Source organism: Engystomops pustulosus, chromosome 5 (assembly GCF_040894005.1).
Source record: "Engystomops pustulosus chromosome 5, aEngPut4.maternal, whole genome shotgun sequence".
NCBI lineage: Eukaryota > Metazoa > Chordata > Amphibia > Anura > Leptodactylidae > Engystomops > Engystomops pustulosus.
The window spans coordinates 127,944,747-127,970,745 of NC_092415.1; the positions used below are offsets into that span (position 1 = coordinate 127,944,747).

The following is a 25,999-nucleotide window of genomic DNA, read 5'->3' on the forward strand; positions in this document are numbered from 1 at the left end:
TTATTACATTTTTTTTATCCCTTGTGGCTATAAAAAATTAGGGGTACAATGACCTTTATAAGAAAATGTTCACCTTTGTCCTATTTAAGCCCTAATTAAATCAAACACCTATATGGACAAATACTCATATTACACCTTACTAAATTCTCTAAGGGGTGTGCTTTCCAAAATGGTGACACTTGTTGGGGTTCCCCTCTGTTTTGGTACCACTACGGCTCTCTAAATGCATCTTTACACATGTAAAGGATGTTTGTCAAATTTGGCTTCTAAAAGGCCAACGCCCCTCTTTCCCTTCTGAGCTTCACTGCGTACCCATACAACATTTTATTTGCATGTGTGGGGCAATTTTATACTCGGGAGAAATGCTAGTACACATTTTTTGGGGTTGTTTCATCTTTAATGCCTTATGGGATACAAAAATTAGCCGTAAAAGTGACTTTTTTGGGAAAATGTTCATCTTTTTCCTTTTAGGGACCTAATTGAAGCAAACACCTGTGGGGGAAAATACACATATTACACCTTGCTAAATTCTCCAAAGGGTGCACTTTCCAAAATGGTGACATTTGTTGGGGTTCCCCTCATTTTTGGTACCACTAGGGCTCTCCAAATGCATCCTGACACATGTAATGGATGATTGTCAAATCTGGCTTCTAAAAGGCCAAAGCCCCTCCTTCCCTTCTGAGCCCTACTGTGTACCCATACAACACTTTATATGCAAAAGTGGTGCAGTTCTGTGCTTAGGAGAAATAGTTTTACACATTTATGGGAGTTGTTTCATCTTTTATCCCTTGTGGCTTACAAAAATTTGGGGTAAAAGTGACTTTTTTGAGAATATTTTCACCTTTTTTCCCTTTTGGGGCCTAATTGAATCAAACACCTGTTTGGGCAAATACACAAATTACACGTTGCTAAACTCTCCAAGGGGTGTACTTTCCAGAATGGTGTCTCATGTTGGGGCTTTCCTCTGTTTTGGTACCATTAGGGCTCTCCAAATTCATCCTGACACATGAAAACTTTTTCAGCCATATTTGCCCTGCAAAAACGAAACAACGCTCTTTCCATTCCAAGTGCCCCCCTGTGCCCGTACAGCAGGGTACAGTGACAAAATGGGCATTGGCATGCTCAGGAGGAATTGCCCTAAACATGGTAAAATGCATTTTCCTTTTTAACCCATTGTGAAGGTGCAAATTTTAGTGTTCAATGAATCTATTGTAAGATAAAATTACATTTCTGTAATTTCACTTTCATTTATCTTTCACCCTCATGAAACGCTCAAAGGGTTAACAAAATTCCCAAAGGTTGTTATGAATATTTTGAGGGGTGTAGTTTCTAAAATGGTGTCATTTGTGGGGGTTTTCTATCATGTAGGCCTTATAAAGTCACTTCTAACTAAACTGACCCTCCAAAAGTAGGTTTTGATGATTTTCGTGAAAATCTGAAAAATTGCACCTAAAGTTATAAGCCTCCTAGCATCCTAAAAAAAGGAAAAGATGTTTGAAAAATGATGCCAAGTTAAAGCAGACATATGGAAAATGTTAGTTATCAAGTTATTTTAGTGATATGACTAACTTTCCAAAAAGTAGAAAATTTTGAATTTTGAAAACATTGTTTTTTTCAAAATTTTTGGCAAATTTCCATTTATTTCATAAATAAATACTAAACATATTGATTAAATTTCTCGACCAACATGAAGTACAATGTGTCACGAAAAAACAATCTCAAAATCAACTGGATATGTTAAAGCGTTCCAAAGTTATAACCACTTAAATAGACACATGTCAGATTTTAAAAAATGGGCCGTGTCAGGAAGGTGAAAAGTGGCTTCAGCGTTAAGGGGTTAATTTTTCTGGAGGGCCACCTACCCGGTCCTCTATTTTGAAAACTTTTTTGGACTGCCACATACAGGCCCTATCCAAATTTAATTGTCTCCATAGCAGCCTCCACACGTCGTCCCTTGTCAGGCTACATTTTCGAGTGTTTTACCGGCTGTGATTTTCTGGCGTTTTACATGGGTCACTCATTTTCACAATGCATGCAAAGCTGGATGACTGAGTGCGTGTCCCCCCCCACATGCCTCCACACATCGTCCCCTTAGCAAACGAGCTGTGTCGGGCAAAATTTTGGGTTGTTTTTACGGCTTTCACATCAAACTTGTTAACTTTGTTGCCACCCTGCTGTGTTATCCACAAAATATACCGCCAAACTTTTATCTATGAAGGATATTATTACAGTGCTACACTTGATCGTACACAAAAGGTTTTTAGAAATGCTGTTTGTAGCCGGAGTACATTCTGGTTATGTCGCCTGGACAATCGCCAGCCCGAGGCCGCTGCCTCCACATGTCGTCTCCATAGCAACCTCCACACGTCGTGTTGATAGCTGCCATCACATGTCGTCTGGATAGCTGCCTCCACACGTCGTCCCCTTAGCAACAAGCTGTGTCAGGCTACATTTTCGGGTGTTTTACTGGCTGTGATTTTCTGGTGTTTTATATGGGTCACTCATTTTGACAATGGATGCAAAACTGTACGACTGAGTGAGCGTCCCTCCCCCCACACGCCGTCTCCGTAGCTGCCTCCACACGCCGTCTCCGTAGCTGCCTCCACACGCCATCTCCGTAGCTGCCTCCACACGCCGTCTCCGTAGCTGCCTCCACACGCCGTCTCCGTAGCTGCCTCCACACGCCGTCTCCGTAGCTGCCTCCACACGCCGTCTCCGTAGCTGCCTCCACACGCCGTCTCCAAAATTCGTCTCCATAACTGCCTCCACATGTCGTCCCCTAAGCAAACAAGCTGTGTCAGGCTCATTTTTCGGGAGTTTCACCAGATGCGTTATGGAACTTGGTCACTCTGTCGCCGCCATGCTGTGTTATTGACCAAATATACCGTCAACCTTTTGTTCAAATAGGAAATCATTTCAGCGCTTCTTGCTCACCTCCTTTGGTTCCTCTCTGCCGCCATAACCAAGCCAAACACTGATACGTACAGTGCTACACGTTATCCTTGCCAAAAGAAATTTTTAAAATGGGTTTGAAGCCTGAGTCCATTTCAGGTATGTCGCCATGCCACTCTCTAGCCTGCCGCTGCTGCCTCCGCATGCCGTCCCCTACAGCGTCAGGGTCAATTATTGGGTGTTTTAGATGCCATCTCGCCTCACTCTATCATCGCCATGCTGTTGCCCATAATTTTGGCATAATGGTGCAATTAGGCAGCCTCAGAGGCATCCATGCATGCTGCCCCTGCTGTTTCCTGTCCATTTCCATGTTGTTTCCATCATTTTCTGAGGTTTCCGGGTTTTTGGCCAAGCTTCCCTGTGCAGAGCCTTGGTCCCTTTGAAAAATGCACTCGAGCATCGGAAAAAGTTCGTCTCAAATAACGTGCACTCGAGCATTTTAGTGCTCGCTCATCTCTAGTCATGACATAGAGCAATCATGACTTACATTACTGAAACTGGAAAGTTTTGTATGAAAAGAAAAAAACTCAGACCACAAGTGTGTCCCTGATGAATTGGATCCTCCCAATGAGCATATTGGGGGATCCAATTCCTCCTGCGGCGTGTGCCCCAAGGCTGATGGAACCTCTTTGCGCTGGGTTCTGCATCCGAGCAGGACCTGGCTGTAAGTACCGTATATACTTGAGTATAAGCCGAGACCCCTAATATTACCACCAAAAACTGGGAAAATCTATTGACTCGAGTATAAGCTGAGGGTGGGAAATGGATTGGGCACAGACCCCCCCCCCAGTATATAGTCAGCCAGCCCCCTATAGTATACAGCCTGCCCCCAGTAGTATACAGCTTGCCCCCAGTAGTATACAGCACTGCCCAGCTTGCCCCCAGTAGTATACAGCACTGCCCAGCTTGCCCCCAGTAGTATACAGCACTGCCCAGCTTGCCCCCAGTAGTATACAGCACTGCCCAGCTTGCCCCCAGTAGTATACAGCACTGCCCAGCTTGCCCCCAGTAGTATACAGCACTGCCCAGCTTGCCCCCAGTAGTATACAGCACTGCCCAGCTTGCCCCAAGTAGTATACAGCACTGCCCAGCTTGCCCCCAGTAGTATACAGCACTGCCCAGCCTGCCCCCAGTAGTATACAGCACAGCCCAGCCGGCCCTAAGTAGTATACAGCACTGCCCAGCCTGCCCCCAGTAGTATACAGCGCTGCCCAGCCTGCTCCCAGTAGTATACAGCTCAGCCCAGCATTAAAAAAAAAAAAAAAAAAACTTATATACTCACCCTCCGGTGGCCCCGATCTGCAGCGCTGCTCCCCCGATGTCCGCGCGGGTCCTCTTCTGGCTTCCGCGCCCGTCTTCTGTACATCGCGCTGGGCGCCTAGTATGACGTCATCAGCGGCGCCCGGCGCGATGTACAGGAGGCAGAAGAGGCGCCGGGAAGCCAGAAGAGGACATCGGGGGAGCAGCGCTGCAGAAGAGGACATCGGGGGAGCAGCGCTGCAGATCGGGGCCACCGGAGGGTGAGTATATAAGTTGATTATTTTTTTATTCGTTGTGACTCGTGTATAAGCCGAGGGGACGTTTTTCAGGACATTTTTTGTGCTGAAAAACTTGGCTTATAAACGAGTATATATACGGTAACTAACCAAGCGCACAAAATTTTATGGCCTCTCTAAAGTAGGCATGGTTATCACCAAGTTGGCAGTCACTGGAAACTACAAGTCCCTTGATCCTTTAGTTCTCAGTAACTCCTCTTCCCTCTTATTTTCTGCCCCCAGTGATGATGTAACGGACTGTCCTGCTCTGTTACCATAGTAATGATGTGTAACTACCATCACTGCACATCAGCAAAACACTAATCACACTGAATGCACTGCAACCAACCGACTACAGCCAAACATAGTGGTGATCACATGACCTGCCCAGGCAGGTGCAGGACACGTGATGTGGACCTGTGACCAGCGGCCATCTTCTGTCCTGCGTCTGCTCCGCGGGGAGGAAATCAACGGTCTGATTAATCATTACAGTGCATGTCCACAGCAATTTTCTTCTAAGGGGAACAAAATTTTAAATAACAACTAATTACATATTAGCTTATATTTTGATGACCCATTTGTATATGAATTATGTTGATTTCTGGAATGTCCCTTTAATAAAATCTCATGAATAAGCTATAGACACCCAAAATGAGTTATGCATACATTTTCTCTGACCCAGCAAATAATAAGCCCTCATATGTTAGCATTACCAAAAAAATTACATTTTATAGCTTGTACAATGTGACAATACAAATCTGCTGTGAATGGCACTCCTTCCATTCTATGCCCGGCCGTGTGCCCATGCAGCAGGTTACCACTACAGTCATGGTCACCTCCTCCTCCTTTCCAGCACGGTGGGCATACCGCGTGTGAATGTACCCTTAAGGAGCAAAATGGGTTAATAGCTGAGACAGCATTGTGGGTCTTTTGTCTCTGAGTATCTAGATTACGTGGGCTTGAATGGGGGAAAGGGGTCGGTGTACAGATTGCATTGGACATATTAGTGAGCAGAGCATAGAGATGTATACAGTCATGGCCATAAGTTTTGAGAATGACACAAATATTATATTTTCACATGATCTGTTGCCCTCTGGCTTTTATGTGTGTTTGTCAGATGTTTTTCACATACAGAAATACAAGTGCAAGCATATTATTAGTAACAAAAGCTTTTATTGGCAGTTAGAATGAGTTAATGAAGCAAGTCAATATTTGCAGTGTTGACCCTTCTTCTTCAGGGCCTCTGCAATTCTCCCTGGCAGCTCTCAATCAACTTCTGGACCAAATCCTGAATGATAGTAGTCTATTCTTGCACAATCAATGCTAGCATGTTGTCACAATTTGTTGGTTTTTGTTTGTCCACCAGTCTCTTGATGATTGACCACAAGTTCTCAATGGGATTAAGATCTGGGGATATTCCAGGCCATGGACCCAAAATCTCTGTTTCCCTGAGCAATTTAGTTATCACCTTTGCTTTATGGCAATGTGCTCCATCAGGCTGGAAAAGGCATTGTTGATCACCAAACTGCTGTTGGGGGACATTCTGGTACCATTCTTTATTCATGGATGTGTTTTTAGGCAAGACTGTGAGACAGCCGATTCCCTTGGCTGAGAAGCAACCCCACACATGAATGGTTGCAGGATGCTTTAAAGTTGGCATGAGACAAGACTTGTGGTATCGCTCACCTTGTCTTCTCCGAACAAGCTGTTTTCCAGATGTTCCAAACAATGGGAAAGGGGATTCATCAGAGAAAATGACTTTCCTGAGTCCTCAGCAGTCCACTCCCTGTACCTTTTGCAGAATATCAGTCTGTCCTGGATGTTTTTTTCTGGAGAGAAGTGTCTTCTTTGCTGCCCTCCTTGACTCCAGGCATTGCTCCAAGAGTCTTCGCCTCACACTGCATGCAGATGCACACACACCTGTCTGCTGCCATTCCTGAGCAAGCTCTGCACTGCTGGTAGCCCGATTCCGAAGCTGAAACACTTTTAAGAGACGGTCCTGGCAATTGCTGGTCCTTCTTGGGCACCCTGGAGCCTTTTTGGCAACAATGGAACCTCTCTCCTTGAATTCCTTGATGAAGCGATAGATTGTTGAATGAGGTGCAATCTTTCTAGCTGCGATACTCTTCCCTGTTAGGCCAGTTTTGTGCAGTGCAATGATGACTGCACATGTTTCCTTAGAAATAACCATGGTTAACAGAAGAGAAACAATGATGCCAAGCACCAGCCTCCTTTTAAGTGTCTAGTGGTGTGATTCTTACTTAATCATGACAGATTGATCTCCAGCCCTGTCCTCATCAATACCCACACCTGTGTTACTGGAGCAATCACTGAAACGATGTTAGCTGCTCCTTCTAAGGCAGGCCTGCAAAGAATTTGAAATGTGTTTTTGGGGAAAAAGTTAATTTTCTAGGCAAATATTAACTTAATTGCTCAGAGCATTTCATCATTTTATTCATTATGAAATTGTCAGTTTTGGTCTAAATTAATGTATTTTTTTTTTTTAAATTCGCACATTCGCACTTCCTTTTTGTTTTAACCTATGTGAAACACTTAAAAGGTAATAAAAATTAATAAAAGTTGTTTTACATATATTAAGGGGTGTAGTTTCTATAGTGGGGTAATTTATGGGGTTTTTTGATTATTTAAGTCACTTGAAAGCTGAGTGAGTTTTGGCTATTTTCATGAAAATTTAAAAAATTGCACCGGAAGTTCTAAGCCTCATAGCATCCTAGAAAAAGGAGAGGACACATTAAAACATAAAGCAGACATTCAGGAAATGTTAGTTATCTAGTTTTTTGGGTAGTTTAACTATCTGCCTGGAAAGCAGAACATTTCAAACTTTAAAAAAGGAGAATTTTTCCAAAATTTTGCCAAATTTTCTTTTTTTTTTTCAGATGAAACTCAAAACTTATCACTTAATTTTTACAGATAACATGAAGTACAATGTGTCTCGAGAAAACAAACTCAAAATAACCTGGATATGTTATTATCATGACACATATCAGATTCGAAAATTGGAGTCTGGTCATTGAGCTGAACAAACTTGGTGATAAGGGGTTAAACCTTGGTGATCTGCATGACTGGTTTGTCTCCCATTTTGCAGGATCTACCGCTGTCTTTTCTCATCCAAAGGCAAGATCTAAAAATGCATTAATGCTGACAGTGTATACTGCAACTGGGAGTGATTGCTAACCTTCGAAACACTAAGGGTCTACCAGCTGGAACAGTGGCTTATGCAATCCCCAATTGGAAAGCACTGCTCATTTTTTGCCTGGTTTTACCTTTTTTTTAGTGGTGAAAGGAGAATTGAGCATTGTTTTTGTATTTAACTATATATTCCACGGAAATGTTCTGTTTCTTTTTTTCAGTGATAATGTGATTACCGTATATACTCGAGTATAAGCTGAGACCCCTAATTTTATCACCAAAAACTGGGAAAAACTATTGACTCGAGTATAAGCCATGGGTGGGAAATGCATTGGTCACAGACCCCCCCAGTATATAGCCAGCAAGTCCCCAGTAGTATATAGTCAGCCAGCTCGCAGTAGTATACATCCAGCCTTCCCGCAGTAGTATACATCCAGCCTGCCCCCATCTAGTATACAGCCAGCCTGCCCCCATCTAGTATACAGCCAGCCTGCCCCCATCTAGTATACAGCCAGCCTGCCCCCATCTAGTATACAGCCAGCCAGTCCCCAGTAGTATACAGCCTGCCAGCCCGCAGTAGTATACAGCTTGCCAGCCCCCATGTAGTGTACAGCCTGCCATCCCCCATGTAGTATACAGCCTGCCAGCCCCCATGTAGTATACAGCCTGCCAGCCCCCATGTAGTATACAGCCTGCCAGCCCCCATGTAGTATACAGCCTGCCCCTAGTAGTATACAGCCTGCCCCCACAGCACTTAAAAAAATAAACTTGTATACTCACCCTCCGATGTCAGCGCAGCTCACCGATGTGTCCGATGTCAGCAAGTCCCGTCTTCTTTCTTCTCCGCGGCTCCTCTTCTTTCTTCTTGTTTTCTTCTAGCATGCGCATCTATGACGCGGCCGCTGCTGACGTCATAGTATGCGCGGCCAGGAAGAAAACATGGCCGCGTCCATGAGAGAAGCAATAAGAAAGAAGAGGAGCCGTGGAGAAGAAGGAAGACGGGACGCGCTGACATCGGGGAGCCGTGCTGACATCGGATGGAGAGTATAAAAGTTTCTTCTTTTTTTAAGCGGGTACATTTTTTCTAATAGACTCGCGTATAAGCCGAGAGGACGTTTTTCAGCACATTTTTTGTGCTTAAAAAACTTATACTTATAAGCTTATACACGAGTATACGGTATCTGTTCTCATTATTCATAGAGTTGGGTCTGTATAGGCCAGTGGTGGCGAACCTATGGCACGCGTGCCAGAGGTGGCACTCGGAGCCCTTTCTGTGGGCACCCAGCACAGAATTTACCAGATAGGACTCAAGGCTTCCTCCTGCTATCTAAATCAACAGCCCAGGAGAAGCCACGCTCAGTGTTATCGTTGGAGCTCCTGCTTTGGGTCCCCTGCTTCTTCCTCTTCAGGGGACCCTGGAGGGAAGCTACAATCCAAATGTCTACTGCTTTCTATTGTATTGGTGTCCTCAGGACCCAAATACGATTGAAACTTGTGACACAGCAGAGATAAATAGGTTACTGCTCAAATTGTCATGTTGGCACTTTGCAACATAAAAGTGGGTTTTGGTTGTAGTTTGGGCACTATGTATCTAAAAGGTTCGCCATAACTGGTATAGGCAGATATTAATTTCCCATTATTTATCTTATCCTACCCTAGTGTTCTATTGAGCACTTTGCTTTATCTACATTTATTAACTTTGTTCAGCCTTAGAAGTGGGTGTTATGGATTTGTATTATACCAATTATACCAATGTCCTGGATTTTTAATGTGTAAGAATTTAATAGGGATTGTTTTCTTCTGTCCACATCCTCCATTTTGTATTTTTGTACCACATGTATGAAAGGTTTTAGAGAGTTTTCAGGTCTTGTGACTAGTACATGAAAGGGTGTGGCTTTGCTGCAAACAAGCATCCAGCATCAGACTCTTATATGAATCTTGTGCAGCATAAGACTGTCTACCCATATATCAGTTGAAATGGCACTCCCAGAGACTGACAAAGGAGGTTTGTACTTGTCCTACCTTAAGACATTTTTGAATAATAGGCCCCAATGAGCTTGCATTGTGTTTTAAAACATATTGGGAAAACTAAACTAAACGTTTTTTACTATCATTAAACAAGTGACATGTCATATGCAGTTCAATATTTAGGAAAACAATGCTTCCTTCATTATTTTTTTTAATAAAACAAAATATTACATAAAAGGATGATATTAAAACCCTAAATTTTACTAAGGAGAGTAGACTTACCTATTAATAGGCCTAATGGAGGCTGGCAGCTTGGGAATTCATTGAGAAGGTCCAACAGACTGATAGCATGGTCCCTAATAAACAAGTTATAGTCAGAATTGCCTTGTTTGCTGCAAAGCTCCAGTAACCTCCGCTTCTCAACAGCATCACTTGTATATTCCACCAGAGCACGCAAGAAAACCTAAATATATTTACAAATGATCAATTATTACACCTTGTGAAATTTTCTAAAGCATAAATTGCATACATTATACATAGACAATAAAATAATTTAGGTAAAGCACTATTTAAAGGAAACCGGTCACCACATTTTTCCCAAATGTAGCTAGCCACAGGTTCCCATAGAGCACTATTCAATCAGAGGCGGTGTGGCCTCATTATCTGCCCGGGTCAATGGATTTTTCAGGCTTTAAGAACACCACTATAATGGCTTCTCTCATTCATTTGGGTAGGCAACCTGTAATAAATGCCTCTTGGAACACCTGTAACAGTGGTGGAACTAGAAGAGCCTTGAGCATTTTGTGAAGTATTGTTTTGTGTTTAATGAAAATGTTTTTATTTTTCATATACTTGCTGAATGCTGAGAATACCATAAAGATGTTTGGTGGAGAGGAGTGGACTTTGATCAGCTTCAGCCATAGTCAAAGGTCTGCAAGATCTACTCCGATGTTTGCCATTTCACAAGAAGGATTTACAATATTATATACACTTCAAGGAAAACAAAGCCTTAGTGTCTCCATTGCCCATGTAATAATTTACCAACCAATGGACTATGGACATTACTTCTTTATTCCTAAATCCCTGCGTAACCGTCCCAGGTCTTCCCTGTATAATACTGTGTGACATAAATAAAGCATCTCACATGTGCCTTACTTTTGATGGCATCAGTTCGCAGAGACTCAGATTTTATACCATACGTTGTCATGGTTTGATTTCTCCTGAGCTCAATCTGCGAATGTTATCAATCATAAGAGAACCTGAGGTTGTGTGAATAAGGGCAGAACTTGACAATTTTATAGAGTTCCACTGGCAGACTGTCACACCCTGGTGCCTTGTCATTGGCCAGTAGTTCCACCAGTGCACCCTACAATTCCTCTATGGTAATCTGCCCTTCTAATTGATTTCTTACCTCATGTGTGAGTTTCAGTAGAGAGACACCAGTGCGGATCGCACTTTTGTTGGATTTTCAAAGATTTCGGGATTTGCACCGCTGGGACAGGTATTTAACTGGGGAATGTGCCGCACGCAATCAGATTGTGGCGCAGCTGCGCTGGCTTTCATGCAACAGAAATCAGGGCGGTTGGCCTTCGGACGCTCCGATTGATTTGGACGGAGCGCAGGATTTAAGATTCAAATTGTGTCGCAAGACAATGCACTTACATACACCGGGAAGAAGAAGGTAAACTCCGGCGGACCTGAGCGGGGAAGTGACACATGCAGGATATCGAGCGCACAATCTTAGTGAATCGCGCCACAGTGCATTATTGTTGCCCCCACATACTTTGTGGACTCATAGTATCATAGTACATAAGGCTGGAAAAAGAGGCAAGTCCATCAAGATCAACCTTTAAGAATTAAATGTTTTCTCCCCATAACCCGTGATATTATTTCTCTCCAGAAAGGCATCCAGGCCTCTCTTGAACATGTACATAGAGTCCGCCATAACAACCTCCTGCGACAGAGAGTTCCATAGTCTCACTGCTCTTACAGTAAAGAACCTTTGTCTATGTTGATGGTAGAATCGCCTCTCCTCTAGGCGTAGAGGATGCACCCTTGTCCTGATCACAGGCCTAGGTATAAAAAGATCTTTGGAGAGATCCTTGTACTGTCCGTTCAGGTATTTGTACATTGTAATGAGGTCTCCCCTCAGTCGTCTTTTTTCTAAACTGAATAATCCCAAATTTTGTAATCTGTCAGTGTATTCTAATCCCCCCTTTCCCCTAATAATCTTGGTTGCACACCTCTGCACCCGTTCCAGTTCTACTATGTCCTCTGGACGGGTAAGTAAATGTGCCCCATTCTGTAATTTCTTCTCTCTGGACAGTTAACTGGGATTAAAAGAGTTCTTTATAGCACATGTAAAATCTTTCTAAAATGGCTATAACCGACCCAGCTACATCAGTTATCATGTCAATATGAGAAAAACCCTGTTGGGAATGAATAATTGTTGCCAGGAGATGTCCTGTGCTCTTGCTTTAGAGAAGAAACGTTTGTTCTCTGAAATCAATCGGACATGATCCGCATAATGCCCCTGTGCATCTATCCACCTCTTATTTACTATCGGAGTGGTTATCTAAGAGGCTTCTGACATAGCTACAGCCTGTGACAAGAACTTAGTTAACGCAGAGCTGGCCGCCTTATGTGCACAAATTTTATAAAAATGAATGGTCCCTTAGTGCTCCCTGTGAGGCTGTATGGTCTTGCCTGGTCATGAGATATGTACATAACCCCCCATCTGCATTAAACCTTCTATGTCCCGGGGTTGTGGGCTGGACACGAATGAAGGCGGATGCATGAGCCTGCAGCTCCGTCATCTCACCCACTAAAAAACACCCAGAACCTGCATTTAGCCACCACTACCTGTACCCTGATGGGGTGGAATCAGAAGAAGAGACCCCAAGACAGCACTTCTGGCACCGACCACCAGGGGTAGCCTGGAGCAATTCCTCACCCGCTCCATCTTTACCTCTACAACCTCCGGCCCTGCAGCCCCCAGCTTGCCACGTAGAGGCAAAGACTGTGATTTACAGATGCAGGGGCACGCTCCAGAAGCCTGCCACAGAGCAGCTGCACTCACCCAAGCCTCCATCCATAATGGGAACTCTGTGCTACCCAGCACCTGCCGCCATTGTGGACCAGGCAATCAAGGGCACAGAATGGCCTCTCTCCCAGCACCCACAGCACTGCAGAAGGCAAGTTGGACTGCAAAACCAGGTGGGAAAATCCCCTCCACAAGAAACCCCTCTGCTGATATAGTGGTGGCCCCACCATGTGCTACTAGGTGGGTTGCTGAAGATACCCCAACACATGATAAAATGAGCGCCTCTGCGGCTGAGGCAGCCAGGAGGTCGTGGGAAGGAGGGAACTTAGAAGACAGCTTAGGAGCCACACCAGCCATGTCTCAATTTGCTTGTCCTATGCCTGCCAAGGGACCTCTGTGTCTTATCTCCACAACAGGTGGGGACATATAGTTCAGTTCTTACATAATCTTCCAACTAAGCAGGACTTTCAGCAACTGTTTCTGAGGTAGTAGAGACCTGCCGCTTCGAAATCTCAGTGGTCCGACAAGATTTACAACATATTGCTGCCAAAGTGGAAACCTTAAGAGGGAGAAAGTGATATCACAGGACACTATGATTTCTAAAAGTTAGAACATTTCTAGTTGCCCATGGCAACCAATCACAGCTCAGCTTTCATTTTACCAGTGCTCATGAATATTTTAAACGGGAGCTGTGATTGGTTGCCATGGGCAACTAGAAATATTCAGACTTTCCGACAGCTTTATAAATCTGCCCCTATGTCTCACAACTCCTGGCCATAGTAGTTGATGATTCAGAAGCCCTGAGAGGCATGCATCGCTACTTGGAAGACGTGGACAATCAAGGGAGGCACAATAATATTAGGATCAGGAGTCTTCTAGAGTCAATCACGAACGCAGATATACCACAAGTACTGGTACAAATCTTTAACATGATACTGGGGGTGCAGGCACCCTGCAAGATAAAACTGGCCGGGACGCACACAGCAATTTGACGCAAAGGGCTCTCCTCCCAACCAAGGGATGTGATTTGTTGTGTCCATGACTGCATGGTGAAAGAGGTGACCAAGGGAAAAGAAAGGGGAGCCAAAAGCCTGACCATATTAAGACCTTTCTTGGGTCACATTACAGAAGCGAAGACATCAACACCCCCTTCTTGCTGTCCTCCGGGACCATCAACTGCCCATTTGCTTTAATTGTTCACCAGGAAAAATATTAGTATGTTAAAGTTGTTATGTGGTGGTTATGTAATTCTGTGAATGTTCTACATTGACAGCCTGCTTTAGTATGTTGGGGGGTGGGACGGGAGGAACCTTGCTCCTTCTCTCCCAGCTGGACTATGGTACACCTCCCCTATCTTGGGGACAAACAGACAGTTTCCCCCCCGACATAGTTAACTATAAAGTTAAACACTGTCTATTGCTGAGAGAGCTTAGACTGCTTAAAGCTGACGTGGCTTTTATTCAAGAGACTCACTTTGACCGGACACGTAATTTCAATTTTACCTGACACCACTACCCACATGCCTACTCAGCCTCGCAGCATTGTGAGAGTAAGACTGTGTAAGCCTACTATAACAAAATAGCAAAGACCATGTCACAGGTGTCCTGCGACCCATATTCTGGGTCACAGGTGCACTTCTGTGCCTTCCTGTGCACCAAGAGCCTGCCTGCACGAGAACTCTCCTGGCTCCAGTTGCAGTCTCCACGGCTCCCACGCATAATTGGGGCTGGCATGCCGCCTTCCTCATAAATTCCCAGCCCCTTCCTGTGTCCCCTGCCACGTCTTTGTGCTTCTATGCCTAAGAGAAAGCTTTGTACTATTGCAATTATCCCATTTTCCCGTTGTGACCCAGATTCTGTTCCTGACCTACCGCTATGTCCCTGATTCTGATCCTGTGCTGCCTGTCTCGACCTCCTGCCTGTCCCTGACCACGAGTTTGCCTGATGATTTAGTACTATCCCTTGGCCGTCACCGCAGACAAAGTCGTGCCTGTGGAAAGACCTGGCGGTACCACGCCGCATCAAGTCCAACCTAGCTATGTGGCGGGTTCTGGTGCAAATTGGGTGCCACTGGTCCCAGGTGTCAGCTAACGTCATCGACCGCGGTGGTCTGGTGGGTCCACTACCCCTGGTTACTGACACACGACCATGGAATTAGAGGACAAAAAGGTGTCACACCCAAATATAGGGATCTTGCAGGCCCTGATAGCTGCACCTGCAGCAATGTGTGATTACCAAAAAGTTGAATAACTTCTCACTTTTTTGAAACAACGCTACTATGAAAAGGTGAACAAGGTCCGTACACTGCTAGCTTGTCTACTGGCAGGAAATAACACAACGGTAGCCCCCAAGCAGTTAAAGATGATGCGGGAGACCTTAGATACATCGCAGGCTATTTCCATGGCTAATATATTTAGCTTTACTCTCTCCCTAGTGGCCTGCCCTGAGAAACAGCTGTGATGCAGCAGCAACTGCGGGACTATCTGTCCTCTTGGCAGTGGCCAGCCTCAATGCGTCCGCCACTAGAGCTGGATGAGGTGGTGAAGGCTCTTCCGTCCGGGAAATCACTGAGACCGGAGGGGCTCACCTATTTATACTATAAGCTCTTCCTAGAGGATCTAGCAATCCATTGGTTTTTGTTGTTTAACTCTTTCTTGGACGGACCCACACGTACTGTGACATGTTATCCTCTTATATCTCATCGATACCAAAAGCGGGAAAAGACGCAACCAACTGAACTAACTACAGACCGATCACACTGTTAAAGATCTTTACCCGCATCTTGGCTAACAGGCTTAACGCTTGGCTCCCATCGCTGATCAATAGAGATCAGGTTGGATTCATTCCATGGCACCAGGAGTGGGACAATACAGGGAGGGCGTTAGATCTTATTGATGTAGTTAACATGGAATCTCACTTGGCATTGCTTCTTCGCCTTGTTGCGGAAAAGGTGTTTGACAAACTTGACATGTATGATGTCCAGGGGGCCTGCGGAATAACAGGATGCTTCCTGACCGCCATTTAGGGGTCATATAAAAGTGCCACAGCAATAGTTCCCCCACGCGAATGTCTAACCCCAGGAAAGGCATACCTCCTTTCTCTGATGATATTCGTTCTCTGTATCGAACCACTGGCAGCCAGAATCAGATTGTGCCCAGATATCAGGGACATACAAGTTAGGGACAAAGAGTTCAAGGTCTTGTTATTTGCGGATTACATTTTACACACCTTGACCTCCCCACATACTTCTCTCCCAGTTTTGGAATTTAAAATCCCTACTGAATAAATGCCAAACGCATCACATATCGCTCCTTGGTCGAGTAGCTGCAGTTAAAATGATGTGGCTCTTTAAACTACTATACTATTATCAGACCTTACAGTTAAGGTGCCACATAGCGAGCTTAAGGCCTTACAAGGCGCCATATTTAATTTTAATTTGTATAATAGGCGTCACATAATGCCAAAGTCGGTCATGCTTGCCCCCGGGGGGGTCTCTCGGTCCCAGATAGAATGCATTATTATTGGGTGGCGAATTTGCGCTGCCACATTGTCAGTCTGAGCTGCATACACCAAATGGGTGGAGATTAAAAAATTGTGGATGGCACATATACACCCTAATACTTAGTTATGGGGGCTTAACCCCATTAAGTCGAACCAAAATCCCCTAGGCCAGTGATGGCGAACCTTTTGGAGACAGAGTGCCCAAACTACAACCAAAATACACTTATTTACTGTGAAGTGCCAACATAGCATTTTAAGCAGTAACTTATTGCTACCTGTTGTTTCACATCTTTCAATTGTATCAGCCCCTGAGGCCACCAATACAGTTGAAAGAAAAAGGGCAAATTCAGACTCTCGTTATAGCTTCTCTCCAGGGTCTCTATATAGAGGAGCAATGGTGGGTCCAGAATAAGGACCTCGAAAGGTATTACGGTTCTGTCAACACCTTCTCACTTTCTCACTTCCAAACAGCCAATAAGGTGTCACTTTAAAATAGCGCTGAAAGCAGCATCTCTTAAGTTGCCTGGGACTGCTTGGGGAACTTTGTCCTGGGGTGATGGCCTGAGTGCCACCTCTGGCACAAGTGCCATAGGTTCGCCATCACTGCCCTAGGCCCTATGGCTTTTATACTTTCAGTGTGGCAGGCATACCCGAAATCCTAACAGCGACCATGGTAGGAAACTGGTCTTTAAGGGGAATATTCCATCTTCGGACATGGTTAACCAACACACTGGAATTACGACAGTTCAGCTACCTTCAGCATGAGCGTAATTTGCCCAGAGAGGAATGGTATTGCTACTGCCAGGTGAGGCATTTTGTAATGAGTCAATTTAAGACGGCCACAGTATCCAAACCAACTGCATTAGAGAGATTGTGTAGAAGGGGTACTTCAGTAAAGGGTCTTATATCCTCCATATATCAAACACTTTCCACCCTTGAGGAAGGCTCATCACAAGCTACCATGGGATGCAGCTACTAACAAAACGATTATACCTGCTATGTGGCAAGTTAAATCGGAAAGAACTGCTAAATCCTCCATGTGTACTACTCACAAAGAAACCCAATACAAGTTATTAATGCACTGGTAGCACACCCCTGCACTTTTACATACACTCAATCCTGCTGTGTCATCTGTCTGCCGGAGGTGACCTATCCCCTCATTGCCTCTTTTTGGAAGGGGGTAGAGACCCTTAAAGACATATTGGGCTCCAAAGTGGGACTAGACCTGGTATTATACCTCCTTAATTTCCCCCTAAACACACATGCGAAAACACCTAGCCAAATTGTTTATGAGCTTCTGTGTAGCGGCCAAGTGTTTGATAGCAAGAGCCTGGAAGCGGACAGCTTCCCTCCCCCCATTCCGAATCTGGTAAAGTCTGGGAGCTATTGGAATACTTCTGACGTATAATAGGGCCCCGCCACCGAGGCCATCTGCATTTTGCACCTCTACTGCAGTGGATCCATTGCATCCCTGGGACATACCCCCACTACCATCTTCCCTATTGTGTCCTGAGTATTGTTTGTCTAGTCGTGTTTTGGGTTCTGTGTTAGTCTGATTCAGTTACTTCCTGTTATTGACCTCTTGGTCTTTTTCAATAGTTCAGTGGCAGTAGAGATCGGTATCATAGCTTTACATTTACTAAGCCATATGCGAGGTATGATGGGTTGACATATACGGCTATTGGGGCTTATTTACCAAGGGTCACACTGCTCACTTTCGTTGGACTTTCCGATGTTTTCGGGTTTTGCACAGCTGTGACAGGTATTTAACAGGGGTCTGCGCTGGGATTGAGTCTCATGCAACCAGATTGTGGCAGAGCTGGGCTGCTTTCATGCAACAGAAATTGGGGGGGGGGGGGTTGTGCCGTCCAACTGATTCAGACTGAGCACGGGACTTAACTTTAAAATTCTGTCGCAAGACACTTACATGCACCACTTAAAGGATGATGAACTCTATAGGACAAGAGCAGGGAAGCGAAACATGCAGTGCATTATCGTTGGACAATGCACTTTCTGTGAACTCCTCGGACAGGGTATGTAAATGTGCCACATTCTCCACTGTAATGTAAGCATGTTACCTACTCTGTTTTTTTTTTTTTTTTTTGGAAAACATTTTATTTGTTTTTCAGAAAAGAACACGAACATGTAAATAACCATATTTTGCTTGGTTCATTAACTGTTTCGCATACATTTTAGTTACAATGCAGTTTCTGATACAGCAAGTGAGAATACATACAGAAGTTGACATGCAATATCATCGATTTGTGTGAGAATATTATGCATCTTGAATGAGAATGCCCTGGGGAGCGTACGTCATCTTGTTTGTGCCAATATCTGTTGCTACGACCCGCTGCATGCTCCACCGTGGGGAGGTACCTACTCTGTTTTACGCTTCGTCATTCCTTTTTGTACAAATGAAAAAATTTAATAAGTGATCAAACTGCAGCAAACCATCTATTATATTAGCTTTGTAATGAGCCATGAATTACACTTCATAGTGGCAGTGATATCCAAAAAGAGCAGCAGAGCCTTATTCAGGTGCTGGATGTTGTAATCTGTTCTCGAAGTTCAGCCAATGCAATGCATCCATTGGTCTAACAAATACATGGTCTCATCAAATGCTACCACTCTCAAGCTTGCCAGAGCATGGTGTAGGGTTTCTGCAGGGCCCTCAACCGTTTCCTGATATCAATATATTGTGCTCTTTGGTTTAGGACCTCAATTGAGAAATCTGGGAACATAGACACTCATCTTGTTACGAGCATAAGATCAGGTTTTTCTCTGGTCGCTCTCAACATAATATCCCTGTCACATAAATGGAGGATCCAGAGAAGAACAAGGCAAGGAGCACTACCAGTAGGGGGAAGCACAGAATGGGACGGCAGTGCTCTCTCAATAGCTAATCTCTTAGCCACAGTGGTCTCTGCCATGTGCACCAGCTCCAGTGATGCCAGCTCCTGCAGTCTCTGGCTCTCTGGTGGTAACTTGCAGCTGGGTCTTAGTGGGGCATGCAGAGGACGTGCCAGACAGCGTGTTCACTGTTGAACCATATTTCTCCAGCCGTGCTGCTACCACCTGCATTTGATCTGCGGCCACGGAGCCATGCTGATTGGCCAATGTTGCCTGCAAGCTGGCCCACTCCTCACCTCCCTTCCCCCACTGATAGCTCGGCAACTGGGTGTGCAGACTCCTGCTCATTACCGGGGCCAAATGATCTGGGCAGGAATGGTATTCAGGATAATGAGCTCAAGAACATGCAACTGCTCACAACACTTTGCAGGCCACGCCCCTCTATCTACTGTATACTTCACATGGTGCTGAAAAACTTCAAAATGGAGTTTTACAGCCACAAAATATTAACAGCCTTTGTGTAGTAAAGATTATCCATATAAGATGAATGAGGACGTAACATTTGACACAATGGGGCGGATTTAATTACCCGGTCCCATCGCGATCCCGCGGTGCATTGTCCGACGTGGAATTGGGTCCGGAGCGATTCACTAAGATCGTGCGTTCGAGTTTCTTCCTGTGTCGCTGCTGCGCCAAGGTCCGCCAGAGTTGCATGTGAGTGCTTGATCTTGGGACACAAAACCTTTTTTAAATTCTGCGGTTTGTTCGAATCCGTCGGGTTGTCCAACGGCCACGCCCCCCCATTTCCGTCTCGTGCAAGCCGGCGCCGATGCACCAAAATCCCGCGGCAATTTGGCACAAAATGGAAATATTCGGGAAACGAAAGTGCGTCCGACTGACCTTTAGTAAATGAGCCCCACGAAACGATGATCCCGAACCGAATCACTTACAAAGGGTGGAGCTATGCTGTGACACAAAATAGCACATGAAATGTGTTGCAGCAGGATGAAAAGGGCCAGTATCCCCATGTGAGAGACAGTCTTAAAAGCTTGTGGTTTCTGAAAAGAGAGACACTGGTGTTTGCTGCTGGAAATACTGTGGCCTTCATCAAGCCTGAATAGAAAGTTTGCCTCTGAGGAGAGAGACCTATTGAGACACATATTAGATCTGGCTTTTAGACGTGAAAAGAAAAGGTTGGCACTCACCTCTTTAAAATCTTCTTTTATTCTTACATCTTTAAAAATGGCATGCATTACAGGGAGAGGAGAATCTTAAGCATAAGGAGCATTCCGGGACGAGTCATTTTGCGCTTATCCTTGCACTTCATCTTGCCTGAAACATTGGTGTTCTCACCTGATTTTAAATCAAGCTGCCAAAGGTAGCTTGGACACACCTACACCTTTAGAGACACATGATTGGTTAAAAACATAGGGCCGGCGCAACATATCGTCTGCACCGCCTCTTTAACATTGCAAGATGCACTAGTGTACCTGAAGGAGAACTACTCTATTTTACATGACCAATTAGATCTCGGCTTTGAGGTATGTGGGCGGGGCTTTTTTTCTTCTATTGAATTGGTGGACCTGAAGGGGAACTTAGCGTGGTAACATGAAGAAATGACTGTTGTAAACCTCACTGATATGACCCTAAATAGTGATTAGTGAGCCATGTTATTTGTATTATCTTATAACAAATTTCAATTTGCAAATACCTGGTTTAAACAGCTGATGGGTACAGCTGTGGCATGTACGTATGCCAATATCTTCTTCGGTCATTTCGAAGATAAGTACATTTATACAATTAATAACCAATTTCTTAAATATATCCAGATATACCATCGCTATATATTTATAGCTTGGTCAGGTACCCTGAAAGAATTCATAGAGTTTGTGTCCTACCTTAATCAAAACTCAATTACCGTATATACTCGAGTATAAGCCGACCTGAGTATAAGCCGAGGCCCCTAATTTTACCACCAAAAACTGGGAAAACCTATTGACTTGAGTATAAGCCGAGGGTGGAAAATGCATTGGTCTCAGCCTCCCAGGATATAGCCATCCATCCCCCTTAAAGTATACAGCCTGCCAGCCCCCTTAAATATACAGCCTGCCAGCCCCCCTGTCTCCTCGGAAAACCCACAGACCAAATGTGGCCCCCATAATCCTCCCCCCAGCCCCTTTCTCCCTAGCCAAGTTTTTTTATCAATTTATGTGCAGTAAACGCCAAATAAGAGGTTGGATCATGTATCTGGCGCGCTGGCAGTCAGTGTTATTCATTAGGGGGCGTGCCGACACACCCCCAGCACGCCCCCGCCAGCGGTCACATTGTTGGAGAAGTGCAGCGGGAAAGAAGCCGCTGATAGCGCGGCCGGCAGGCAATGTGAGTGAGCCAGGTTGCGGCCGTAGCTGCTGTTAATGCAGGGCGGCCGCACAACGGAGAGCCAGCAGCGATGTGATGCTGACGGCTTCTCCAACAAAGTGATCACTGGTGGGGGCGTGCTGGGGGTGTGTCGGCAAGTCCCCTAATGAATAACGCCGACTGCCAGCGCGTCAGATACACAATCCGACCTCTTATATGGTAAGAGGTCAGATCGTGTAAATCATTTTACTGCACATAAATTAAAAAAAAAAAAAACGGCTAGGGAGAAAGGGGCTGCGGGGAGGATTATGGGGGCCCACATTTGGTCTGTGGGTTTTCCGAGGTGACAGGTCCTCTTTAAAGTATACAGCCTGCCAGCCCCCTTAAAGTTTACAGGCTGCAAGCGCCCTTAAAGTATACTGCCAGCCCCGTTCGCCAAGCACATTTAAAAAAAAAAAAAACCTTCCATACTCACCTAGAGGCGGCTCCCTGATGCTCCGTTCCCCGCGGCCGGTCTCCGGTCTTCTCTGTGTTGTATCAGCTGGCAGATATGCGTCCACGCGATCTGCCGGCTGCCGCACAATATCACATGGTGGTGTCGCCGCTGGGCGACACCGTTGCGTGATATTGTGCACCAGCCAGCAGATCGCGTGGACGCGTATCTGCCAGCTGATACAACACAAAGAAGAGAGAAGACCGAAGACTAACCGCGGGGAAGACAGAAGAGGAGCCGCCGAACACTGGGAGCCACGCGGACCATCGGGCCTCCGGAGGGTGAGTATGGAAGGTTTTTCGTTGACTCGTGTATAAGCCGAGGGGAGGTTTTTCAGCACATTTTTTTGTGCTGAAAAACTCGGCTTATACACGAGTATATACAGTAATATGTTTTTCACTCACAAAATCAATTCCAAAAAAATTGAGTTTTTAGACGTAGAAGTGTATGCTGAAAATAATAGCATAACAACAACCATGTATAGAAAACCGACATCCACTAATTCATATTAGCATTCTTCAAGCTACCACCCATGATATGTAAAAAAAGCAATTCCATACAAGCAATATATCAGTCTTAGACGTATTAACAGTAAAGACTATTTATTTCTGATTCAGACAGAAAAATTAACAAAATGCCTTCTTAAGAGGGGTTATCCATAACACCTTTTGAGGCAAGCAATGGAGAGAGCCCTAAATATGACCCCTGAACAATTACTGTAAAAATCCCATAAACCAGAAACAACACAAAAGTTTATTTTTTATTTCAAATACAATGCTATGGCTCCTAAAATTAAGAATGCCATTAAAAAGAACTGGTACATGGTGAAATCCAATCCTGTATAAAAAATGTAGCATAGAACGGACCCTTAGTGACATTTGGCAGAAGTAAAACAATAAAAGATCACTTAATACATAGCAGATTCCCCAGGTCACCTAGAGAAGAGAATCGGCTCAATAAATATATCCCTATAGGTAATCATAAGTGTGGAAGCTGCAACCACTGCGCTCAGATGATAACAGGAAAAATCTTGAATATTGGAAGTATTGAACAAAGGATCATGCTCTGTTGTTTATATAATTTTTTGCCCATGTAAAATGTTTCTATATAGGCAAAACAATTAGGGCAATGTTCACACGTTTTAGGAAGCAGAAAAACTCAGTAATGAACGGGAAAGGAGCACCACGTCTGATCGAGCATATACAATCGATACATAGAGGAGATACAAACATTTTGACATTTGCAGGTTTAGAGCAAATCCCGATACCTACGGAGGTGATAGGCATAAAATATTATTAAGAAAGGAAGCAGAATGGATTATACGAACAGAAGCAATGGGGCCTCTAGGTTTTGATGATAAAAACGACATGGGAGAGTTCTTATAAAAATCATTTAGAAAAAATAATTAGCAGCATTTAGATCCACTAGATCGTGTCCTTATCACATTGCTTATTAGCCCCTATAGAACGATGCAATATCATGTACCGTATTTTTTGGCCTATAAGGCGCACCAAAAATCCTTTAATTTTCTCAGAAATCAAAGGTGCGCCTTATAGGCCAGTGCACCTTATATATGAACTTATACAGAAATGTACTACAGACAAGATGTTCTGTACATTTACCAGTGTTTAATAGCTCCATCCCCAGAAATCTCCTGCACCTTCCCACACAGTATACAGGGTCCCTGGCTCCTGAAGTGCCCTGGCACCACAACTAACATTGTGCCCATCCTGCCCTCCCCTAGCACGGAGAGACCGGAGCTGCCGTAGTGCCCACCACGAGGCAATCATCATCATCAGTAAGCAATCCCCCATACCTGACAGCCCTGTAACAGAAGGAGCCACAGGGAACCCCACAGGAATAACACCCTGGCTGAGGAGGGAAGGAGAAGGGGCAGAGGGAGAGCTTAACCCCTGCTGCATCACCCTGCATTAACCCCCAGCAGCCCATACCTCTGAGATCGGAGCTCTCTGACACGCTGAAGACAAGTTTCCAGGGAAGTGTAGCTGGCTTGAACTGTGCACAGGTCTGCCACCTGCTGGTCATTTTTAGGTACTGCATTTGATCCTGCGCCTTATACTCCAGTGCGCCTTATATATGAACCTAGATGTCTTAGCAGGCATTTATTAGAGGTGCGCCTTATAGTCCGGTGCGCCTTATAGGCCGAAAAATACGGTATATGTGGATAGCAACGAGAGATGCTTGCGGCTTCCGCTATACTATCAGCAACAAGCAGACATAATCAATGTACAATGGTTTACTTACCTAGAAGTACATCTTACATAAAGACCGCCTTCCGCCTAAGATCATAGATGGATGCCACTGACAGCGGCATGTTTCCCTTTGGGTCCGCTTTTCCGCCACATGTTCTCTTTCAGGTCCGATACCACGCTAAGGTCCGCCAATTCAATATAAGAAAAAAAGCCCTATCCACATACCTTATATACTCAAGTATAAGCCTAGTTTTTCAGCACAAAAAATGTGCTGAAAAACCCAAACTCGGCTTATACTCGAGTCAAAAAAATAAATATATCTAAACTTACCTTTCCGGTGACCCCTGTATATCTTCTGTGTGATCTGTCCGGCAGCGGCGGCAGGCTATATACACTGGGGCAGGGTCTGGCAGGCTATATACACTGGGGCAGGGTCTGGCAGGCTATATACACTGGGGCAGGGTCTGGCAGGCTATATACACTGGGGCAGGGTCTGGCAGGCTATATACACTGGGGCAGGGTCTGGCAGGCTATATACACTGGGGCAGGGTCTGGCAGGCTATATACACTGGGGCAGGGTCTGGCAGGCTATATACACTGGGGCAGGGTCTGGCAGGCTATATACACTGGGGCAGGGTCTGGCAGGCTATATACACTGGGGCAGGGTCTGGCAGGCTATATACACTGGGGCAGGGTCTGGCAGGCTATATACACTGGGGCAGGGGCTGGCTGGCTATATACACTGGGGCAGGGGCTGGCTGGCTATATACACTGGGGCAGAGCCTGGCTGGCTATATACTGGGGAGGCTGTGACCAATGCATTTCCCACCCTCGGCTTATACTCGAGTCAATAGGTTTTCCAAGTATTTTGTGGTAAAATTAGTGGCCTCGGCTTATACTCGGGTCGGCTTATACTCGAGTATATACGGTACCTCAAATCTAAGATATAATTGGTCATATAAAACAGAGTAGCTCTCCTTCAGGTCCGCTAGTGCATCTTGCAATGTTAAAGAGGCAGTGCAGACGATATGTTGCGCCGGCCCTATGGTTTTAACCAATCATGTGTCTCTAAAGGTGTAGGTGTGTCCAAGCTACCTTTGGCGGCTTGATTCAAAATCAGGTGAGAACGCCAAGGTTTAAGACAAGATGAAGCACTAGGATTAGCGCAAAACGACTCGTCCCGGAACGCTCCTTATGCATTAGATTCTCCTCTCCCTGTAACGCATGCCATTTTTAAAGATGTAAGAACAAAAGAAGATTTTTAAGAAAGTGGTGAGTGCCAAACTTTTCTTTTCTCATCTAAAAACAAGATGAATAAATGATACTGTACTGCCTATACATATGGGTTAGAGCACCACTACACAAGATATCAGTCAGATCCTCGCTATATAAATTTCTAAAAGAGACTGGTTTTGCTATCCTAACGTAAAGTTTAATGGAAGTGCCTCTATACACTCTCTGTTCTATATCTTTATGCACTCAAAGTTGGCAAAAGATTCAACTTACAGTCCTTTATTGGAGACTTGGAAACGGCAACAACAGCAGCAACTTAAAGGACACCTGTCATCAGGTCTCTGTCACTAGTCTTGTCACTACTACCTGTTGGAGCAGCTCACAAGGATCCCATCCCAGCCTTTATCTAGTTATTTCATACATTATTCATTGTAAAATCATCTATTTTTTATCATGTAAATGAGGCTGGTCACATGGTCAAAGGCAGTGATGTCACCCCTGTTACCCCTCCCCTCTCCTCCCCCTGCTCATGTCTGTGTGTAATGTATAGTAAAGCATAGTTAGTGTGTGTATGTCATCTGCTGACATGCTGCATCCTCCTAATATACAGGTGAGAGACACAGACATCAGCTACACATGAATCTGACATGTTCTGCTGTAACATGGCTGCCTGGAGCTGCTGTATCTCTCCTAAACACACACAT

At 44.8% G+C, this 25,999-nt stretch overlaps 1 protein-coding gene across 9 annotated transcripts in view; it reads right to left on the reverse strand.

Moving 5' to 3' along the window:
* The window catches only part of MTRR (5-methyltetrahydrofolate-homocysteine methyltransferase reductase), a 517,819-nt gene that overhangs the window by 259,955 nt on the left and 231,865 nt on the right, over nt 1-25,999 (reverse strand). For all 9 annotated transcript variants that reach the window (XM_072152995.1, XM_072152997.1, XM_072152996.1 and 6 more), the window contains one exon: nt 9,888-10,068. In XM_072152995.1, the coding sequence (XP_072009096.1) occupies nt 9,888-10,068 (181 nt within the window). The remainder of the gene's footprint in view (nt 1-9,887; nt 10,069-25,999) is intronic.